General features: G+C 34.4%; 1 protein-coding gene and 1 non-coding gene across 2 annotated transcripts in view; both read left to right on the forward strand.

Moving 5' to 3' along the window:
• The window catches only part of IQUB (IQ motif and ubiquitin domain containing), an 81,768-nt gene extending 69,855 nt beyond the window's left edge, over nucleotides 1–11,913 (forward strand). The window contains exons 11-13 of the mRNA XM_010367980.2: nucleotides 2,956–3,204; nucleotides 6,978–7,163; nucleotides 11,594–11,913. Of these exons, the coding sequence (XP_010366282.1) occupies nucleotides 2,956–3,204; nucleotides 6,978–7,163; nucleotides 11,594–11,776 (618 nt within the window). The 3' untranslated portion in view covers nucleotides 11,777–11,913. The remainder of the gene's footprint in view (nucleotides 1–2,955; nucleotides 3,205–6,977; nucleotides 7,164–11,593) is intronic.
• LOC115898404 lies at nucleotides 6,457–6,561 on the forward strand. The gene has a single exon (XR_004058143.1). It is a non-coding gene; the product is annotated as a U6 spliceosomal RNA (small nuclear RNA).
• Nucleotides 11,914–16,395: the final 4,482 nt, after the last annotated feature.

The following is a 16,395-nucleotide window of genomic DNA, read 5'->3' on the forward strand; positions in this document are numbered from 1 at the left end:
TTTTTCACACCTCCATGGCTTTGTACATACTGTTGGTTTCCCCTGGAATGCTATTCACTATTTACCCCGCCAATTCCTCTTCATTTTCTAAGACTCAACTCTGATCTCTTCTCCTTCATGAAGCGTCACAGGGAGTTAAATTGTTTTTTTCTGAGATTCTATGTTATACCTTGTCTGTGTTCCTTAAAACACTTATCACATAGTTATAGTTATTACTGAACAGATCCATATGGATCTTCTGAGAGAACTTCAAATGTAATGTATTTGAATTACACTATCTTCTCCAACTCCAATGTCGTTAGGCTTCTGTGGGAATTTTCATTGCCTTCTTACTGTGCAGAGCTATTTAAAACACTATTAGTAAAACTCTTGGAGTGGAGAATGCTATCAGAGAATTATAGTTTTATTTCAATGATTATATTCAGTTAAAATTTACTTAAAAAGCTGACTAAACATCTTTAGTTTTTTTGAAAAAACAAAATCTCATATTTAGTCAAGACTTCTAGAAGAATAAATACTGTTTAATTTTTATATTTTTCAAATTGATTTTTTAAAACCTGATTGTATTGCAAAAAGAATATTAAAATATAACAAAAGCCCAAGAGAAAAAGTTCCCATTATATTATTTCTTATTCAAACCAGTGTTTCATTTGTCTGAGCCACCTTCTTTCTCTGTACACTTATTCAGTTTATATTTGGAGTAATACAATTGATAGAGTTTCTACAACTTTACCTGATGTTATCTCATTTTATTTATTTTTAAATTTTACCTTTGTTAACATGTACTCTTTTTGGTAAGGAAAAATGTATAGAGTCATATAACCAGTAGCACAGTCAAAATAAGAAATGGTCCTATCATCCCCCAGAATTCTCTCATGCTGCCACTTTGTAGTCAGACCTTTCCCTAACTTCCCGATCCTTGGCAAACACTGATATGTATTTTATTTTTATAGTTTTATCTATTTCAGAAGGTCATATAAATGGAATCATACTATATGTGGTCTTTTGAGACTGACTTCTTTCACTTAGCGTGTTGCATTTGAGATTCACCCATGTTTTTGAGTGTGTCAGTGGTTTGTTTTTATAGTCGAAAAATATTCCAATATCTGGATATACAAGAGGTCTTTAAAAATCCATTCACAGTTGTAGGACATTTGGATTGTTTAGAGTTTTGGTCTTTTATGAATAAAGTCATTATAAGTACTAGATATGAGTTTTTGGGTAAATTGATTGTTTTGGGGTAAATTCCTAGAAAGTGGCATGTTGAATCACATGGTAAATGCATGTTTACTTTAAAAAGAGACTACTAAACCTTTTTCTTCCAAACTGACTGCACCATGTTGCATTTCTGCCTGCAGTATGTGATAAATATATTAATTAAGATACAGGGTTTAAAGTTTGTTCTTGAATCTAGGACATACCTATGGATTATCCTCTACTTCTCTTTTGGGGGGAATATACTCTTTAATATCTTAAACTACTGGCTGGATTTAAAAGTTACTGGCTTTAAAAAGGAATGGCTCATTTGCACATTTTTAGTTTGCATAGTGGGAGAAGAATTTGAAGGAACACCACTACCCCCACAACCACTTTTTGGGAGTAGGCCAGCATGAAGTACCCAGTGTACTCTGGAGAATGCATAGAGTTAAATTCTGCAGCAAATGGAGCCCTCTGTCATCATAATCATAATGAGTTTTTTTTTTCTTGCACAATTTCAGATGGGTAGAGAATATTTTTCCATGGCATTATAATAAATGCTCCATCTATAATGGAGGGGTGTGCTAACGTGTTTTCATGAGGTTGACTGATATATTTGCTAATTTAATGCATAGGAGGCATGAAGAGAAAATAATCATTTAAGATAAACAAAATGTGTAAATCTCAGAATAAGAAAATAAACCAGATAAGTTGTCTTCTGGATCTTTGATCACGTACCCCAGATCACTCTTCTTTTCTCTCGAAGAATTGACTACCTTTTAAATTTACATATTGTCTTATCTCCCAAAATTACAAGACAAGGGACAATGAAGTTTTTAAACAATATTACCCTTCGGGAAGATGGAGCGTTTAGGAAAAGTAAGGCAGAGTAGAAGGGAAGGTGCAGAAAGGTAACAGATGTTCAGAACAAAGTAAAACATTGGAAGGGATTATAATGGTAAATATTTTAAATCCACATTGAGTAAGAGAAAAAATTTATACAACATTGATGTCTATTTCCTTCTTTATAAAAATATTTTTTGAAAGTCTTATATATCACATGCAAACTCTGTTGCTGCTTGATCTTTACTTTCATGGAAGCCAGAGGTACTGATGTACCATAAATTAGGAAAGACTGGCTTATATACATCTTGATTCAGTTTGTGTTGAGATGTTCACAATTCACTCATTCATTCATGCCCATAGTGAATAGTGAATTTTTAGCCCATAGTGAATGATTGGATTGATTATTTTATTGGTAGAATTACTCTCTATTGCTTTAGACATAGAATTTCAAACTTTGAAAATTAATCATTTGAACTAATCCAAATTTATTTTGAAGATAAATTAAACGAGAAGAACAATTGGTTTAGTGGGTTTTTACTTATATGTGAATCTAGCTATTGCCTATAGGAATAACTAATGTAGAACTGAAAAAAATCTAAACTTTTCTTAACAATAAAAAGCCTCTTCCTACTATTTTTTCAGTCAATTAATTTTCTAAGTAGTTTTACAACAAATGTCTAAGAATTGATGAACAACAGATTTTCAATATTTTGGCTGGATGAATAAATACTGCTTGAAATTTAGATTTTCTATAGAATAAGAAGTTAAGGGAAAATATAATTTTGGAAATTAGCCAACTTTTTTTTTTTTTAATCTCATTCTAAGATAAGTTAGCCCTTGATGCTTCTATTGGTTGGGATCATATTTGGCCTGGCCTGGCTTATTTCTTTCTTTCTTTATTTTACTATTTAGGTCCCTCAAGACCCATTGAAATTTTATAAAAAGATTTACTTTTGCCACAGTTGCCAGCTTTATTTGCCTTCTACAGAGTTTTCTGTATCATCCACCTCACGCCGCATATACCGGTGTCGTAACTGCATTAGCCTTGAGAATGAGGCTCAAAAACGAGAATCATTTTTGAAGTACAAATGTTTACTTCAACAGCTCTACTTTACAGAAGCTGATTATGAAGATGATTCTAAAATTGCTTTCTTGATGCAGGTATGGTCAATAAGGGGTGCCAGTTATAGCTGAAGCCTGTCAAGGAGGCTGTCTTGCAATCTTATGCATGTTTGTGTGTGTGTGTGTGATTGTTTAATGACTCTCTATTCCACTAGACTGTAAGCTCTGTAAAGGCAGGAGTATGCTTTTTATTCCTCCTGCTCACCATTATACCTCTATAACCTAATACAGTACCAAGTTTTTATTTAAGGCCCTCAATATTTGTTGAATGAATGAATGACTTTTACAGAAACTGATGTTACATATACACATACTAGTGTTTATGAATAACAGTACTAATTAGTGTAAACCGAATGTGACCATAATGGTAAATAACACCAAAAGTGAAAGCTAAGGCTTATAGAAAAAAAAAAAAAAACCTTAGGGAAAGACTTTGATACTTGTCTATGTAAAGTGTTGGTATGATACCACACAACTGGAAAGTTTCTGGCCAGAGTTCTTTTGGATGAATCACTGTATTGGATCATTGACCCTATCAGCAATCTGCTTCTCATAAGAACTTCTAGCTCTGTGAGAGGGTGGAGCCTGTGAGATCAAGAACTCTGACCTGAATTCCTAACTTAACCACTACTTTGGTCTCTTTGGTTATTCCATGACTTCTATTGGGTTGTTTAGGCCAGAGGATAGTCTGTGTCTCTACAAAATAAAAACAAATTCCTGACACTGTTTGGATTTATGTAAGGGAGTGAGAAAAGAGAAGGACTTACTTGTTGATATGACTACCTAACATGAGCCACTTATTAATAAAAGTATGTTATAGCTCACTATTCACCTCATTAATGATATTTGTGTTCACAGACTGTCAAATAAGGGCAAATTTTCTGTAAATTAAAGTTATTAATTAAAATGAACTAAACTGTGTTTAATAACAAATAGGAAAATAGGCACTACTATGAATAGAAAACTTTATAGAGATTAAAAAACAGGTACCAAATGTGATGTGCTTTGTTAAAAAATTATTCTAAATCAGTAGCTTTCAAACTCTTAAATCTCAATCTACAGTAAAAATGTATTTTTATGACAACCTGATATAGGCATGCATGATAATTCTCAATACTCAGTACCTATATGGCTGTACATACATTATTGAGTTAATCAGCACAAAAGTCCCATCAAAATAGGCCTATTTCTATTCTGCAGATGAGGAAAGTGAAGTACTGAGTGGTTAACAAACTTGTCCAAGTTTATGCTACTAAGTACCAGCACCAGGATTGAAAACTAGGCAGTTTGAGTCCCAGTGTCCATACATGTAAACACATGCTGTTCTGCCTCAGAAATAAGAGTTTCCAAAATAATGTTTATCTTTACCCCTATGGATGCACTCTGATGTTTTCTATTCAATCTCAGTCTACTTATTCTAATTTCCATTTGGAAAACTTTAGTATCACCCAAGAGGTAGCAACCCACAGTTTGAAAAACACAAATTAAAATGATTACATATTTTGTCCAATAGAATGAATATTTTATTAATAAATTTGATGTTTATATCAGCTTAAATTCTTATTTGCTACTTTTATTCAGGAATTGTTGACATGACAGATGTATATTTCCTTGTAGAGAATCTTATATGTACTAGGGCTTTAATATAAGTCACCAACAAGTGCTGCCTCAATATTCCATGTTGTATTAGTCAGATTTCTCCTGAGAAACAGAACCAATAGGAAATTTTATACATATATGCTATATATATACTTATAAGGAGATTTGTTACAAGGAATTTGCTCACATAATTATGGAGGCTGGTAAGTCTAAAACCTAAACAGCTGATGGCCCAGTTGAAGTCTGACGACCATCAGGCTGCTATAGAACCAGGAGGAGCCAATGTCTCAATTCAATGGCCATTAGGCGAGAACAGTCTTCCTTACTTGGGGGCAGGGTCAACTTTTTGTTCTATTCAGGCCTTCAACTGATTGGATAAAGCCCACTCACATTATGGAGGACAATCTGCTTTACTCAGTTTATTGACTTAAATGTTAATCTCATCCAAAACTACCCTCATATAAACACCAGAATACCATATGACCAAATATCTGGGTATCCTGTGGCCTCGTCAAGTTGATGTAAAAATCAACCATTACACATATTGAATGAAAAAATTCTAGGGGAGCATTGTAAACTTTCAGATAAGGATAATCTCCATTAGATGTGATTTAATTTCAATACTGTATCTGTGTAGGATTTTGGTCTATTACTTTTCCAATGTCTAGGATTAGCAGACAAATATGAGTGTCCAGTAACTTCCCCCCTTGTAATTGGTGTAATTTTGATTAATATTTATTTCAGTAATAGTATTTGAGGCATAATTTGAATGTTTGAACATTCTCATAAACAGTAAATCTTGTGAACAACAGCAAAGATTAGCATATATTAAATGTGAACATGATGTCATGTAAAATGAAAAGGTGAAAGCTAATATATACAAAAAGTAAACATTCTGCTTAGACAAGAGATTTGAGTGTTGTACTAGTCACCTCGTTTATCTGTAATGCATACAAATACTGCCTAATAGGCAATAGTATTGCTCTATTACTGCAAAAATTTCAAGTACAATGACTACTTGAAAGGTAGAAAGCTCTTACAGACTGCCAACCACACTTATCATGTGCATATTTGACATTTACATGCAAATAAACACGTTATTCTGTATGATACAATTTCAAAATTATTAGTACAGTTGAGCAAGTAAATTAAAAACAAAAATGTAAACAAGATGCATTTTGAATGTAAGTGAAATATATAAAACATTGAATTTTAAAAGTCTATAAATTTATTTTTCATAGCAGTTGTGTACAGAGTATTGTCTTTTTTAGCATTAAGTAAAAGCTAGAATGCATTAGTTGAGCTTAATATATTGAATTATCAATTTATGAAATACTGTCGTAGCTGATGATGACAGGTTCTTTTTGTTTTTTGCTTTGGCAAATTGTTAGGTTTTGTCTACTCATTTTACAGAAAATATTTCCGCTCTCATACTTTTCCACAGAAGCTTTTTAAAAAAATGTTCTTTTTACATGCTTATACTTTGTTGAGTTTGTCCCTCTCTGGCAATTCTTAATTTATAATGCAGACCCCATGATAAAAAGTCATTCCAAGAGTTTTAGCTAATAAAGTTTACATTTTTAAAAAAGTTTTAAACAACTATTTCATTACCCCTCTTTTTTATTGAAATAACCAAGTCTTTTAATTAACACTAAGTGAATTACTTATCTTTATTAAATCTCAACTTCCTGTGTTCGCTTCAGCAGTCCATATACTGAAACTGGAACCATACAGAGAAGATTAGCATGGCCCTTGGACAAGGATGACATGCAAACTTGTGAAGTGTTCCATATAAAAAAAACTCAGCTTCCTCATTTGTAAAACGGCAGTAAAAGGTTTTAAAAGGTCCCGACAATGGTCCTGAAATTAAGATGGTACTTACTAATGAATTTTTTAAAATCATTCAATACCATATGTTTATTATGGTAACATTACAGTATTATTAAGATTATATTAAGATAAAATTAGCATACTGAAATAAATTTATACTGCTTACTCTGGTTTAGAGATGGGGACGCAACTGTGAGACTGATAATGTAGTTTAGGCAAAATGAACAGAAGTTTAGTGAAAAATAAGGGGCTATGTGTCATTGAAACCTAGTGAATAATATTTCACTTAAATATACTCTATAACTTAATTATTTGCTCAAGTAATATAATAATCTTAAACGAATTTAAACTACATTGTTTTTAAAACTTGCTTTGACGTGCAGCTACAAGACATTCAGTACCTGACAGAGAACATCTGGGCATCCCAGTCTGTCCTCAGTGCCTGGGACGATCTCAGTGATCTGGTCATGGTCAGATGGAATAAATCCCTGGAGTGGTCCCCCTGGAACTGTATTCTTCTTACCAAAGATGAAGCAGCTGCTCATCTCAACCTAACAAGTATTGAAGAGGTAAGAAAGGTGAATTTTATTTGTGAAGTTGATTTAATCATTGGAATTATTAGAGCTAACTGGACTGCCTTCTAATATATTCCATGCTTAAATACTGCCATCAGATTAAGAAACAGAACTTGTGGATTAACAGCAAAAAAATAATATGAATGGCATATATGGCACAGATTAAATAAAAGGTTTATATAAGAGATTTGAACATATTACAAGTCCTAAACATCATACCAGTCTCTCCTAATAGCAAGTTTAAGCATATTCCACAGTAAATTCCATGAAGGCAGCGATTTTGTTCAGCTTATTTACATCTATTTCTCTGATACCTACAATACTGACTGTTGCAGAGTGGAGTTTCTGAGTATTTGTTGAATGAATAAATGTGCATTACCACCAGATAGGTATTATGGAACCCAGAATTTGTCCTTCTTTGATTAATTATCATGAGTCTGCTTAAAAACACCCAACTTTCAAATTTTTTTCATAATTTTGTGCTCTAAATGGCAATCATACTGATGGAGTGTAGTTCTGATGCTCCATTTTTCATTTGCTTCCAGCTTGCCGGGAGTGGAGCAAGCACTGTAAACATGAAATGCCATTTACTGTAATTTTAGTAACTTACATGATGCAATCTGTAAAACATTTTGATGGGTAAATTGAGGGGGCTCCTGAAGAGTTCCTAGAGAGTTCCAGTTACACTAAATTCAGGATCCCAATAATTAATACTGATTCTCTGCATTCTTTAACTCTATGCAAGTTATCAGCTAAGTAAAGTAAAGAAATTACAAAATACAATAGTCATTTAAAATAGTGTGAGTCCCTGTTTGGTTTTTTCATGGAACAAGGGGTGATTAATATAAAGATAAGAAACTAGGTAAGGTTTTAGTTTTTAAATATTTTTTTAGTTTTAGGAAGCAAGGCTAAGGAAAATTTCACTCTAGGGATTGAAAGAAAAGGTAGCAATAAGTTGAAGCTGTGTTAAATGTTATATTTAGTAAACTAAGCTGCCTCATAAATATTTAACCACAGGAAGCATAGTAAATACTAGCAATATCATTTCATCTAGGACCCATGATGAGATTGAGGTTCATTCCCAAAGCTGATATTCCAGTGCTTCTTCAATTAATCCACACAACTCCCTTTGTGCATTTAATCAAATTACTGCAGTATCAAATTAAATGTTCTATTCACATGCATTTCTAATTTCAGAATGCCAGTCTTATCAAATTTCTATAAAGGGCACCAAGATTTGCAACCAGACAAACTGGAAGAACATTTGCCTTTTTTATGGTTTTGGGCTGATACAGTCTTTTAACTATTAACTTTCAGCCCAGTTAAAGAGTAGTTTGTGTCTTGCAGAAAGATGGGACGTTTTCAGAATTTTCTTAATGTTCAGAGATATTTGCTTTCTTAAGAAGTTAAAAAAATGCTTTAAAGTTAATCTGAAACAGGTATAGGAAACGTGGAAAAACACTTTTCGTTAATGTGAACTTGAAGTGGAGCAGATTGATCTCTCCTTGTGTGCACATTGGCCAAAGTAGGAACAATCATGGACTTAAAATCAGTAATCCTGACCCAGTTACTCAAATCTCTGTCACTGACAACTTTACATTAAAACCTGCCCTCTTTGCTTCATAAATTTTTAGAAAGATTAGCTAAATAAGTGGAATCAGTAAAGAGGATAAAAGCAGCCCTGGCTCTGAATTCTAGCTTTACCATTCATGAGTTGGGAGAAATTGGACAAATTTGTGAATGTCTCAATTACCCAGTTTCTTGTCTATAAAAAAGAGATAATGGTATCTCATCATAGGGAAGCTTTGAGTAGACCATTATTTAAAGCTTTCCACATAGTTTTTTTTTGGCATGAATAAACTTACATAGTAACTATGAAAGCACTTTAAATTTTTTTGATGTATTTTTAATTTTCATAAAAGCAATATATTATTGGCTTAGAATCTGAACATAGTAAAAAATGTAATGTAGAAAGTAAAAGTCTCAGAGGTTGAGGGAATAGGAAGAGATTTGTTAAGGATAACACAAATTATAGCTAGATAGGAGGAGTGAGTTATAGTACTGTTCTGTGGCACTGTAGGTTTTCTATAGTTAATTACAATATATAGTTCCAAATAGCTAGAAGAAGCATATCAAAAGTTCCCAGCACAAAGAAATAATAAATGTTTGAGATGAATATGCTAATTACTCTGATCATGATATATGTATCATCCCGTCACGATGTACCCCATAAATATGTATAATTATTATCAATTTAAAAATTTTAAAAATGATTGAATGAATAAAGGAAGGCAAATAAACAAATCTCCCATATAGAATTCTAAATAATTTATGTATATACTCTCCACTCTTAAGGAGTTGGAGAATAACTCTCCACCCTTTAAGTATGGGCTGTGCATAACTCCTTTCCAAAGAGTATATTATGGATGGAAGGGGAGGAACTTCACAGTAGAGAAACCTGACAAGCACTACCTCAGCCAGGTAATCAAGATTAACAGCAGGAGTGGTGTCATGTTGATGGTATGTACCGTTGATTGATGTGAGGAGAAGACCACTTCACCCCTGTGGTCTTCCTCCCCAAACCCATCCCTTCAGTCTAATAATGAAGAAAACATAGGACAAACCCAGATTGAGAAACATTCAGGAAAATGTGGGTGTGGGGTATATGGGACCTTTCTGTAATATTCTTAGAACTATTTGTGCACCCAAAGAATTTGTGGACATAGTTTAAAACCATCACATGGCTATTTCAAGAGAGTGGACCTTATTTCAATGGGAAAAAAGGTCTCTTGATGTCCACCCATCCCTATCTCCATGTTGCAATGATAACTACTATTTCTTATGTATATAATAATCTATTGAAATCCTTCTGGAAGTTTCCTATGTGTATGTAAGTATATACACTTTACTGTAGCAGGAATTTCATATTAAATGACTCTGAGACTTAGTTTCTTTGCTTTACTTAACAATATAAATAATATAATATGGAAATATATTCAGTTATTTAAGAGTTACTTATTAGTGCCTTGAACACATATATCATAATTTATCTCATCGTTACTAATTTATAGTTCTGTAAAGGCACTTTGAAAACCTATAAAGTTCTGTACATGTGTAAGTTAATGTAGCATTAAAAAAGTGTGTTTTTCTTGAATGAAATATGGGCTATGAAGTGGTAGAAACAGTTAGATTAGCTCAAAAGATGAATATTTTAACCTAGTAAATTTTTCTGTTAAGAAGAAATTTTAATAAGCCCAGGATACCCTTATATAATGCTTTCTTCTCCTTCGGTCCTTTCACCCAGGACTTTCTTTTATCTTTGATTTGACCTTTTTTATGAAGGGAATGTCTTATTCTCAGAAAATAAATTTTAGGAAGAAGTGTAGGTAGTATTTGTGATTTGACTGAAAAGAGGGCCAATTAAGATTAATAGGTAATAGATTATATTTATTAATTTAACCAGAATTTACTTTTGAATGTGCCAAATACTGTACTAAGTAATTACAGAGAAACAAGAAAATTTAATGAATATAACTTTTTGTTGTCTCAGCTGCATTTGGGTTCAGCTACAAGAACAGAAAAATCAATTTATGATTTAATCAAATGTGAGTTTACTTTTCTTATGTAACAAGAAAGTTCAAATGTTGGCAGTTTGGGGCTATTATGGTGGATCACCTGTTCTCAGAAATTCAAGCCATCTCACTTTTTCCTCAGCCATATTTAATCTTCAGCTTTCTCTCTCATGCTTGATGGACTCTTAGTGATAGGAGAGCTAGTTCATCTACTTCATTACATGTACCTCTCAGTAATGGCAAAAGGCTAGATGTGCTTAATAGGCGAGTCTTCCCACTCTTAAAAGTCCTGTTAAAAGTCTTTATTCAATTATATATAAATAATTATATAAGATTATATATATTGTGTATAATTAAATAATCTTGGAAGACATTTAGTCATCATGTCTCCTTAGATGCTTCTTGGTGGTGACAGTTTCTCAGACTTTCCTTGGTTTTTTTTTTTTTGTTTTTTTTTTGTTTTTTCTGACCTCAATATCTATAACATTAATAATATAATTTTATATATATATATATATTCTAACTAGACACTCCCAGTTAGAATAAAGACTAAGAAAGCTAGACACATCACACCCTGTACAAAATCAGGCCTCCGGCTCAAATGGAAGAGAGAATGAATACTGAGTTGGTAACTAGCAGCGGTTTAAACTTAGAGAAGTCAGAGTGTTGGGGAAAACTTCCAGGTTAAAGTATCATAGGAACTGAGTCGTGAATGATGATAGACAATGTGAGATAAATAAATGTAATCTGGGATGAAAGAATTGACAAGCAAAGGCACCGAGGCATGACAGTATTTTTATCTGGCAAAATATATCTGTGATATTTACTAGAATTTGATTTTTTTCTTTGCAGGGATATGAATGCTCATTTATTCACAAGATCAAACACAAACATATCCTGGCTAAGAACTATTTTTCTCAGATTCCAGTGCTGGCCTCATTTATACTTGATGATGGTGAAATTGATGAGATCAGATGGAAACATCACTCAGACACAACACCTAAGATTATAGAATCACAGAGACCTCCTCCTTAGGTGATCCAGGAGTATTTGTTTGATGATCGGCATTTTGTTCACTGCTTATAGGATAATACAGAGGTCACAGAGTATGGAAATGGAATTTAATCTGTTTATTGATTTTGTTTTGTGTTTTTCATAAGTATTTTGAGTTATATAAAGAGAAAACATTTCTATATAAGTATACTGTTGTTAGGAATTTAGTGCTAAATTGAAATGCAATTTTGTTACTGAAATTAATATTTTGGAGTAAAGAAAACATTTTAAAATGTGTTTTCACATTAAATTATTTTTAAAATTTCAAGTATATTAGAGTTAAAATCTAACAACCAAATAAAAACTAGACAACTTTCAAGTTATTTATTTTAGATAAAATGTAGTTATAGGAAGCTAATCAGTATGTGGAGGGGAGGAAACATTATAAAATGCTGTTTCTTGAAAATTTCTATAAGTAGGATAAAAAAATTTATATTTTAGTATAGGCATTTGAATCTTTGCAGTTTATTGTCTGCTTTCACCTTCCATCCTTCTCATAATCCCAATAAAACAATTGAAACTATAAATAAATAAAAAACCTTAATTCTGGGTAAACAATGGAGCTATTAGCATACGCAAGGAAAACTCCCTGTGGACCATGGTGAAACTGTAAGAAGAATAAACTTGTTAAATAAACCATAACAACCCCCTTCTCCAATAAACCAAAGAAGAAGTGACCTTGACCACATACACATTAGGGACCTGCGGTGATGAGCAATGGTTTGCCAGTCAGTCTTAACAGGAAATGGATGGCACACTCGAAATAGCTTAAGCCAAGGAGAGTTTATTTACAAAGGGCCTTATTGTAAGGTGTGGGTAGTGGATAGGGAAACTAAAAGAATAGTAAAGGGACACAGAGCCAGTATTAGACAGACTATCTCTCCCTCTAGTCTCAAATGAACTTGGGGAGAAAGTCTGAGAACCCAGGAAGAGTGTAAAGAAGATAACAGAGGATCAAGTTATCTTGATCATGATAACATGACCAGCTGTGAAGGGAACAGCCAGGCATAAGGGAATCTCATGAACTAGAGAAATATACAATTTCATACTTCTTCCTTCCTCCAGTCTCCTGCTTGGGTTTCCCACTGGCCAAACCCAAAAGGAAAGCAGAAGGGGTAGGAGTCAGTTTATAATTTTTAGGGCTTCAAGGCAAAGAGCAGAGTATGTAAGGGGAAGAGTAGATCTGAAGGGCTACATAGAAAGTATCCAAATGGAGAAAGAATTAAAAGTGAAAATCTATAATCAAATAGCAATATTTTACTCACTATCACACACAACATAGTTATATATACATAAGACATATGATTTTTCTCCTAATTCCAGTCAGCAATTAATGAGACTTTTCTCTCAAGTTTAATGATCAAGAAGTTAAATATTTGTTCTATGTAAATATTTGACAACATTTCAGCCACACATTTTGTAGGATATCTAAAATTTTTCACAGCACATGGCAGTTGTTAAGAAAGTATATCAAGGAGGAAATTGCCATAATGTAGTCATTTTCAAGGTCTCATAGACAATTCAGGGAACTCTCTAAACAATAAATTACAGATGGGACTAGATTGGGGACCATTCTGATTACTGATAAACTGGCAGCAATTTAATACAGACAAATGCAGGTTTACACTGGAATATAAATGGTTAGATGTTTTGTAAGACACTTTAGGAGAATCCCATAGCTCAGAGAAGAAAGGGTTGGGGAGGTAGCAGGGAGGGTTGGGGAGGCAGGCAGTGAGAAGAAAATAGCCAGAGAGGAGGAAATAAAGGACTTTAGAATTCCCCTGTTGACCCAGGGGTGAAACAACTGGAATGGAAGACTTACGGAGAAAAATGGAGAGAGGAGGACAGGAAATTTGAAGTCTGAAAGAAAGAGGTGAGGGTATGTATTCCCTTGGTTTCTCCTATCTGCTTTTTTGGTCTGTTGTCAGTGGCTGCAATTCTCTACATCAAACCACAGCTCTGGTTGGGTGGTAATCCCTCTTGCACCATGACTCTTTCTGAATTTTGAAAGTCATCTTTCCTTTTCCTCTTTTAGCTTAAGCATGAAAATGTCTTCCTTTTGTGTAGCTAGGTTAAGATGCTTTATTTTTCGTATTGATTTTGTTAGGGTCCTCTCCATTGTAAAAAATTATTTTATTAAATACTTCTTAAATTAAACAGTTTGAGTGAGCCAACAGATTTCTGCTGGACCTTGACCCAAGCAGTAATTGGTACCAGAAATGATCTCAGGAAACTGAGCTTAAAATGGAATCCTAGCTGGGTGCGGTGGCTCACGCCTGTAATCCCAACACTTTGGGAGGCCGAGACGAGCGGATCACGAGGTCAGGAGATCGAGACCATCCTGGCTAACATGGTGAAACCCCGTCTCTACTAAAAATACAAAAAATTAGCCGAGCTTGGTGGCGGGCGCCTGTAGTCCCAGCTGCTCGGGAGGCTGAGGCAGGAGAATGGCGTGAACCGTGAGGCGGAGCTTGCAATGAGCCGAGATCACGCCACTGCTCTCCAGCCTAGGCGACAGAGCGAGACTCCGTCTAAAGAAAAAAAGAAAAAAGGAATCCTAGGGTTGGGTTACTCCCACATTTGAACAGCATATGGATAACCTTGGCAGGTGAATAGAATAATGGCAATCTGCAGTAAGTGGTAGCATCATGATTACTCACATTATCACCAATGGTGACATAGAATAGAATGGGGTGCAGATGGCGGGTAAAGCATATGGAGATCCAGTGGCTGAGGCAATTTATCCCTTTGATGACAAAAATTGTGGGATAGGATGGTTGTATTTTACACTAGAGAGGGTCCATAGAGAAAGGGATAAATTGAAAGTCTCGAATGTCCAACTCAAGGCCCAGATAGATATTCAGAAAGTCTTTATGACAAAATTACTTATCTCCTGTATATGCTGTACAATATTGTGCCTATAGTTAACAATGCTGTATTTTACACTTAAAAATGTGTTTAAAGGGCACATGTGAGTGAGGATTAAGTCTGGAACCTAATTAAACTTTGCAGAGCTGTACTGTCAATTAAATGTCAACTCTTATCAGATCTTTTGCTAAGGTAAGGATATTAGTGAGGAAGAAAAAAGTGTGTTCTGGTATGAGTTAGCTTGAACAATGGAAGACCTGCAGGATCTTGCATTATTTTGTAAAGAGCCAGGGGAGCATGCGTAAGAGCATAGTGTAAGGGTATTAGGTGATCTAAAAGGATAAAGATTATATCAACCCAAATTTGAGTTTCTGCCTAGAATTCAGGATTTAATGTGTTGCTTTAAAGTGTTGAGAATTGCTAGATGTGTTAACTGATGCCTGGATTCAAAAGTGGCCTATACCAATCAGTTTGAAATGCCAACACTTCCCTGGAAAACATTACACAGGACGATGGGTTGTTGGAATAGATCTACTTATTATATACCACCTTCTCAGACACCTCCTATAAATACCTACACCCCATAGGAGAGAAAAATCCCTAGAAGCCCTAGGGACAAAATAACAAATCACGACAAACAATGGTGGGATTGTGGAGAAATTGGAACACTTGAACACTGTTGGTGAAAATGCAAAATGGTGCAGCTACTGTAGAAAACAGTTGTATGGCCAGGTGTGGTGGCTCATGCCTGTGATCCCAGCACTTTGGGAGGCCAAGGCGGGTGGATCACCAGGTCAAGAGATCGAGACCATCCTGGCCAACATGATGAAACCCTGTCTCTACTAAAAAAAAAAAAAAAAAAAAAAAATCCTGGGTGTGCTGGCACACATCTGTAGTCCCAGCAACTTGGGAGGCTGAGGCAGGAGGATCGCTTGACTCGGGGAGGTGGAGGTTGCAGTGAGCCGAGATCGCACTGCTGCACTCCAGCCTGGTGACAGAACGAGACTCCATCTCAAAAAAAGAAAAAAAAAAAATTGTATGGAGGTTCTTCAAAAATTACAAGTAGAATTACCATGTGATCCAGCAATTCTATTTCTGGGTATTTATCCAAAAGAATTGAAATAAAGATCACAAAGAGGTACCAGCACTGCCATGCTTATTGCAGCACTATTCACAATTGCCAAAATGTGGGAAAAAAACCTGAATGTTCACCAGCGGATGGATAAAACAAATGATATATGCAATATACATGCAATGGAGTACTTGCAGTGGAATATTATTCAGCCTTAAGCAAAAAGGAAATCCTGTAATATTTGACAATATACATGAACCTGAAAGATGTTATACGAAGTGATATCAGCCTGTCAGAAAGAACAAATACTGTGTGATTCCATTCATATAAAGTATCTAAAATAAACTAATGGAAGCAAAGAATGAAATTGTGATTGTCCAGGGCTGGGAGCAGGGTAGGGCGAAATAGGAGTTGCTATTATCAATGGATGTAATATTTCAGTTATGCATGATGAATACATTCTAGAGCTCTACTGTGCAATATTGTGCCTATGGATAACAATGTTGTATTTTACACTTAAAAATATGTTAAAAGGGTAGATCTCAATCTAAATTCTCTTACCACAATAACATTTTAAAAGAAACAAGTCACTATGGATAGAGTGGTCTGACCCTGCAGGGATTTATAGCAGCTATTAATTGATCATTATATCCACAGGAAT

This window comes from Rhinopithecus roxellana, chromosome 6 (assembly GCF_007565055.1).
Source record: "Rhinopithecus roxellana isolate Shanxi Qingling chromosome 6, ASM756505v1, whole genome shotgun sequence".
In the NCBI taxonomy this organism is placed as follows: Eukaryota; Metazoa; Chordata; class Mammalia; order Primates; family Cercopithecidae; genus Rhinopithecus; species Rhinopithecus roxellana.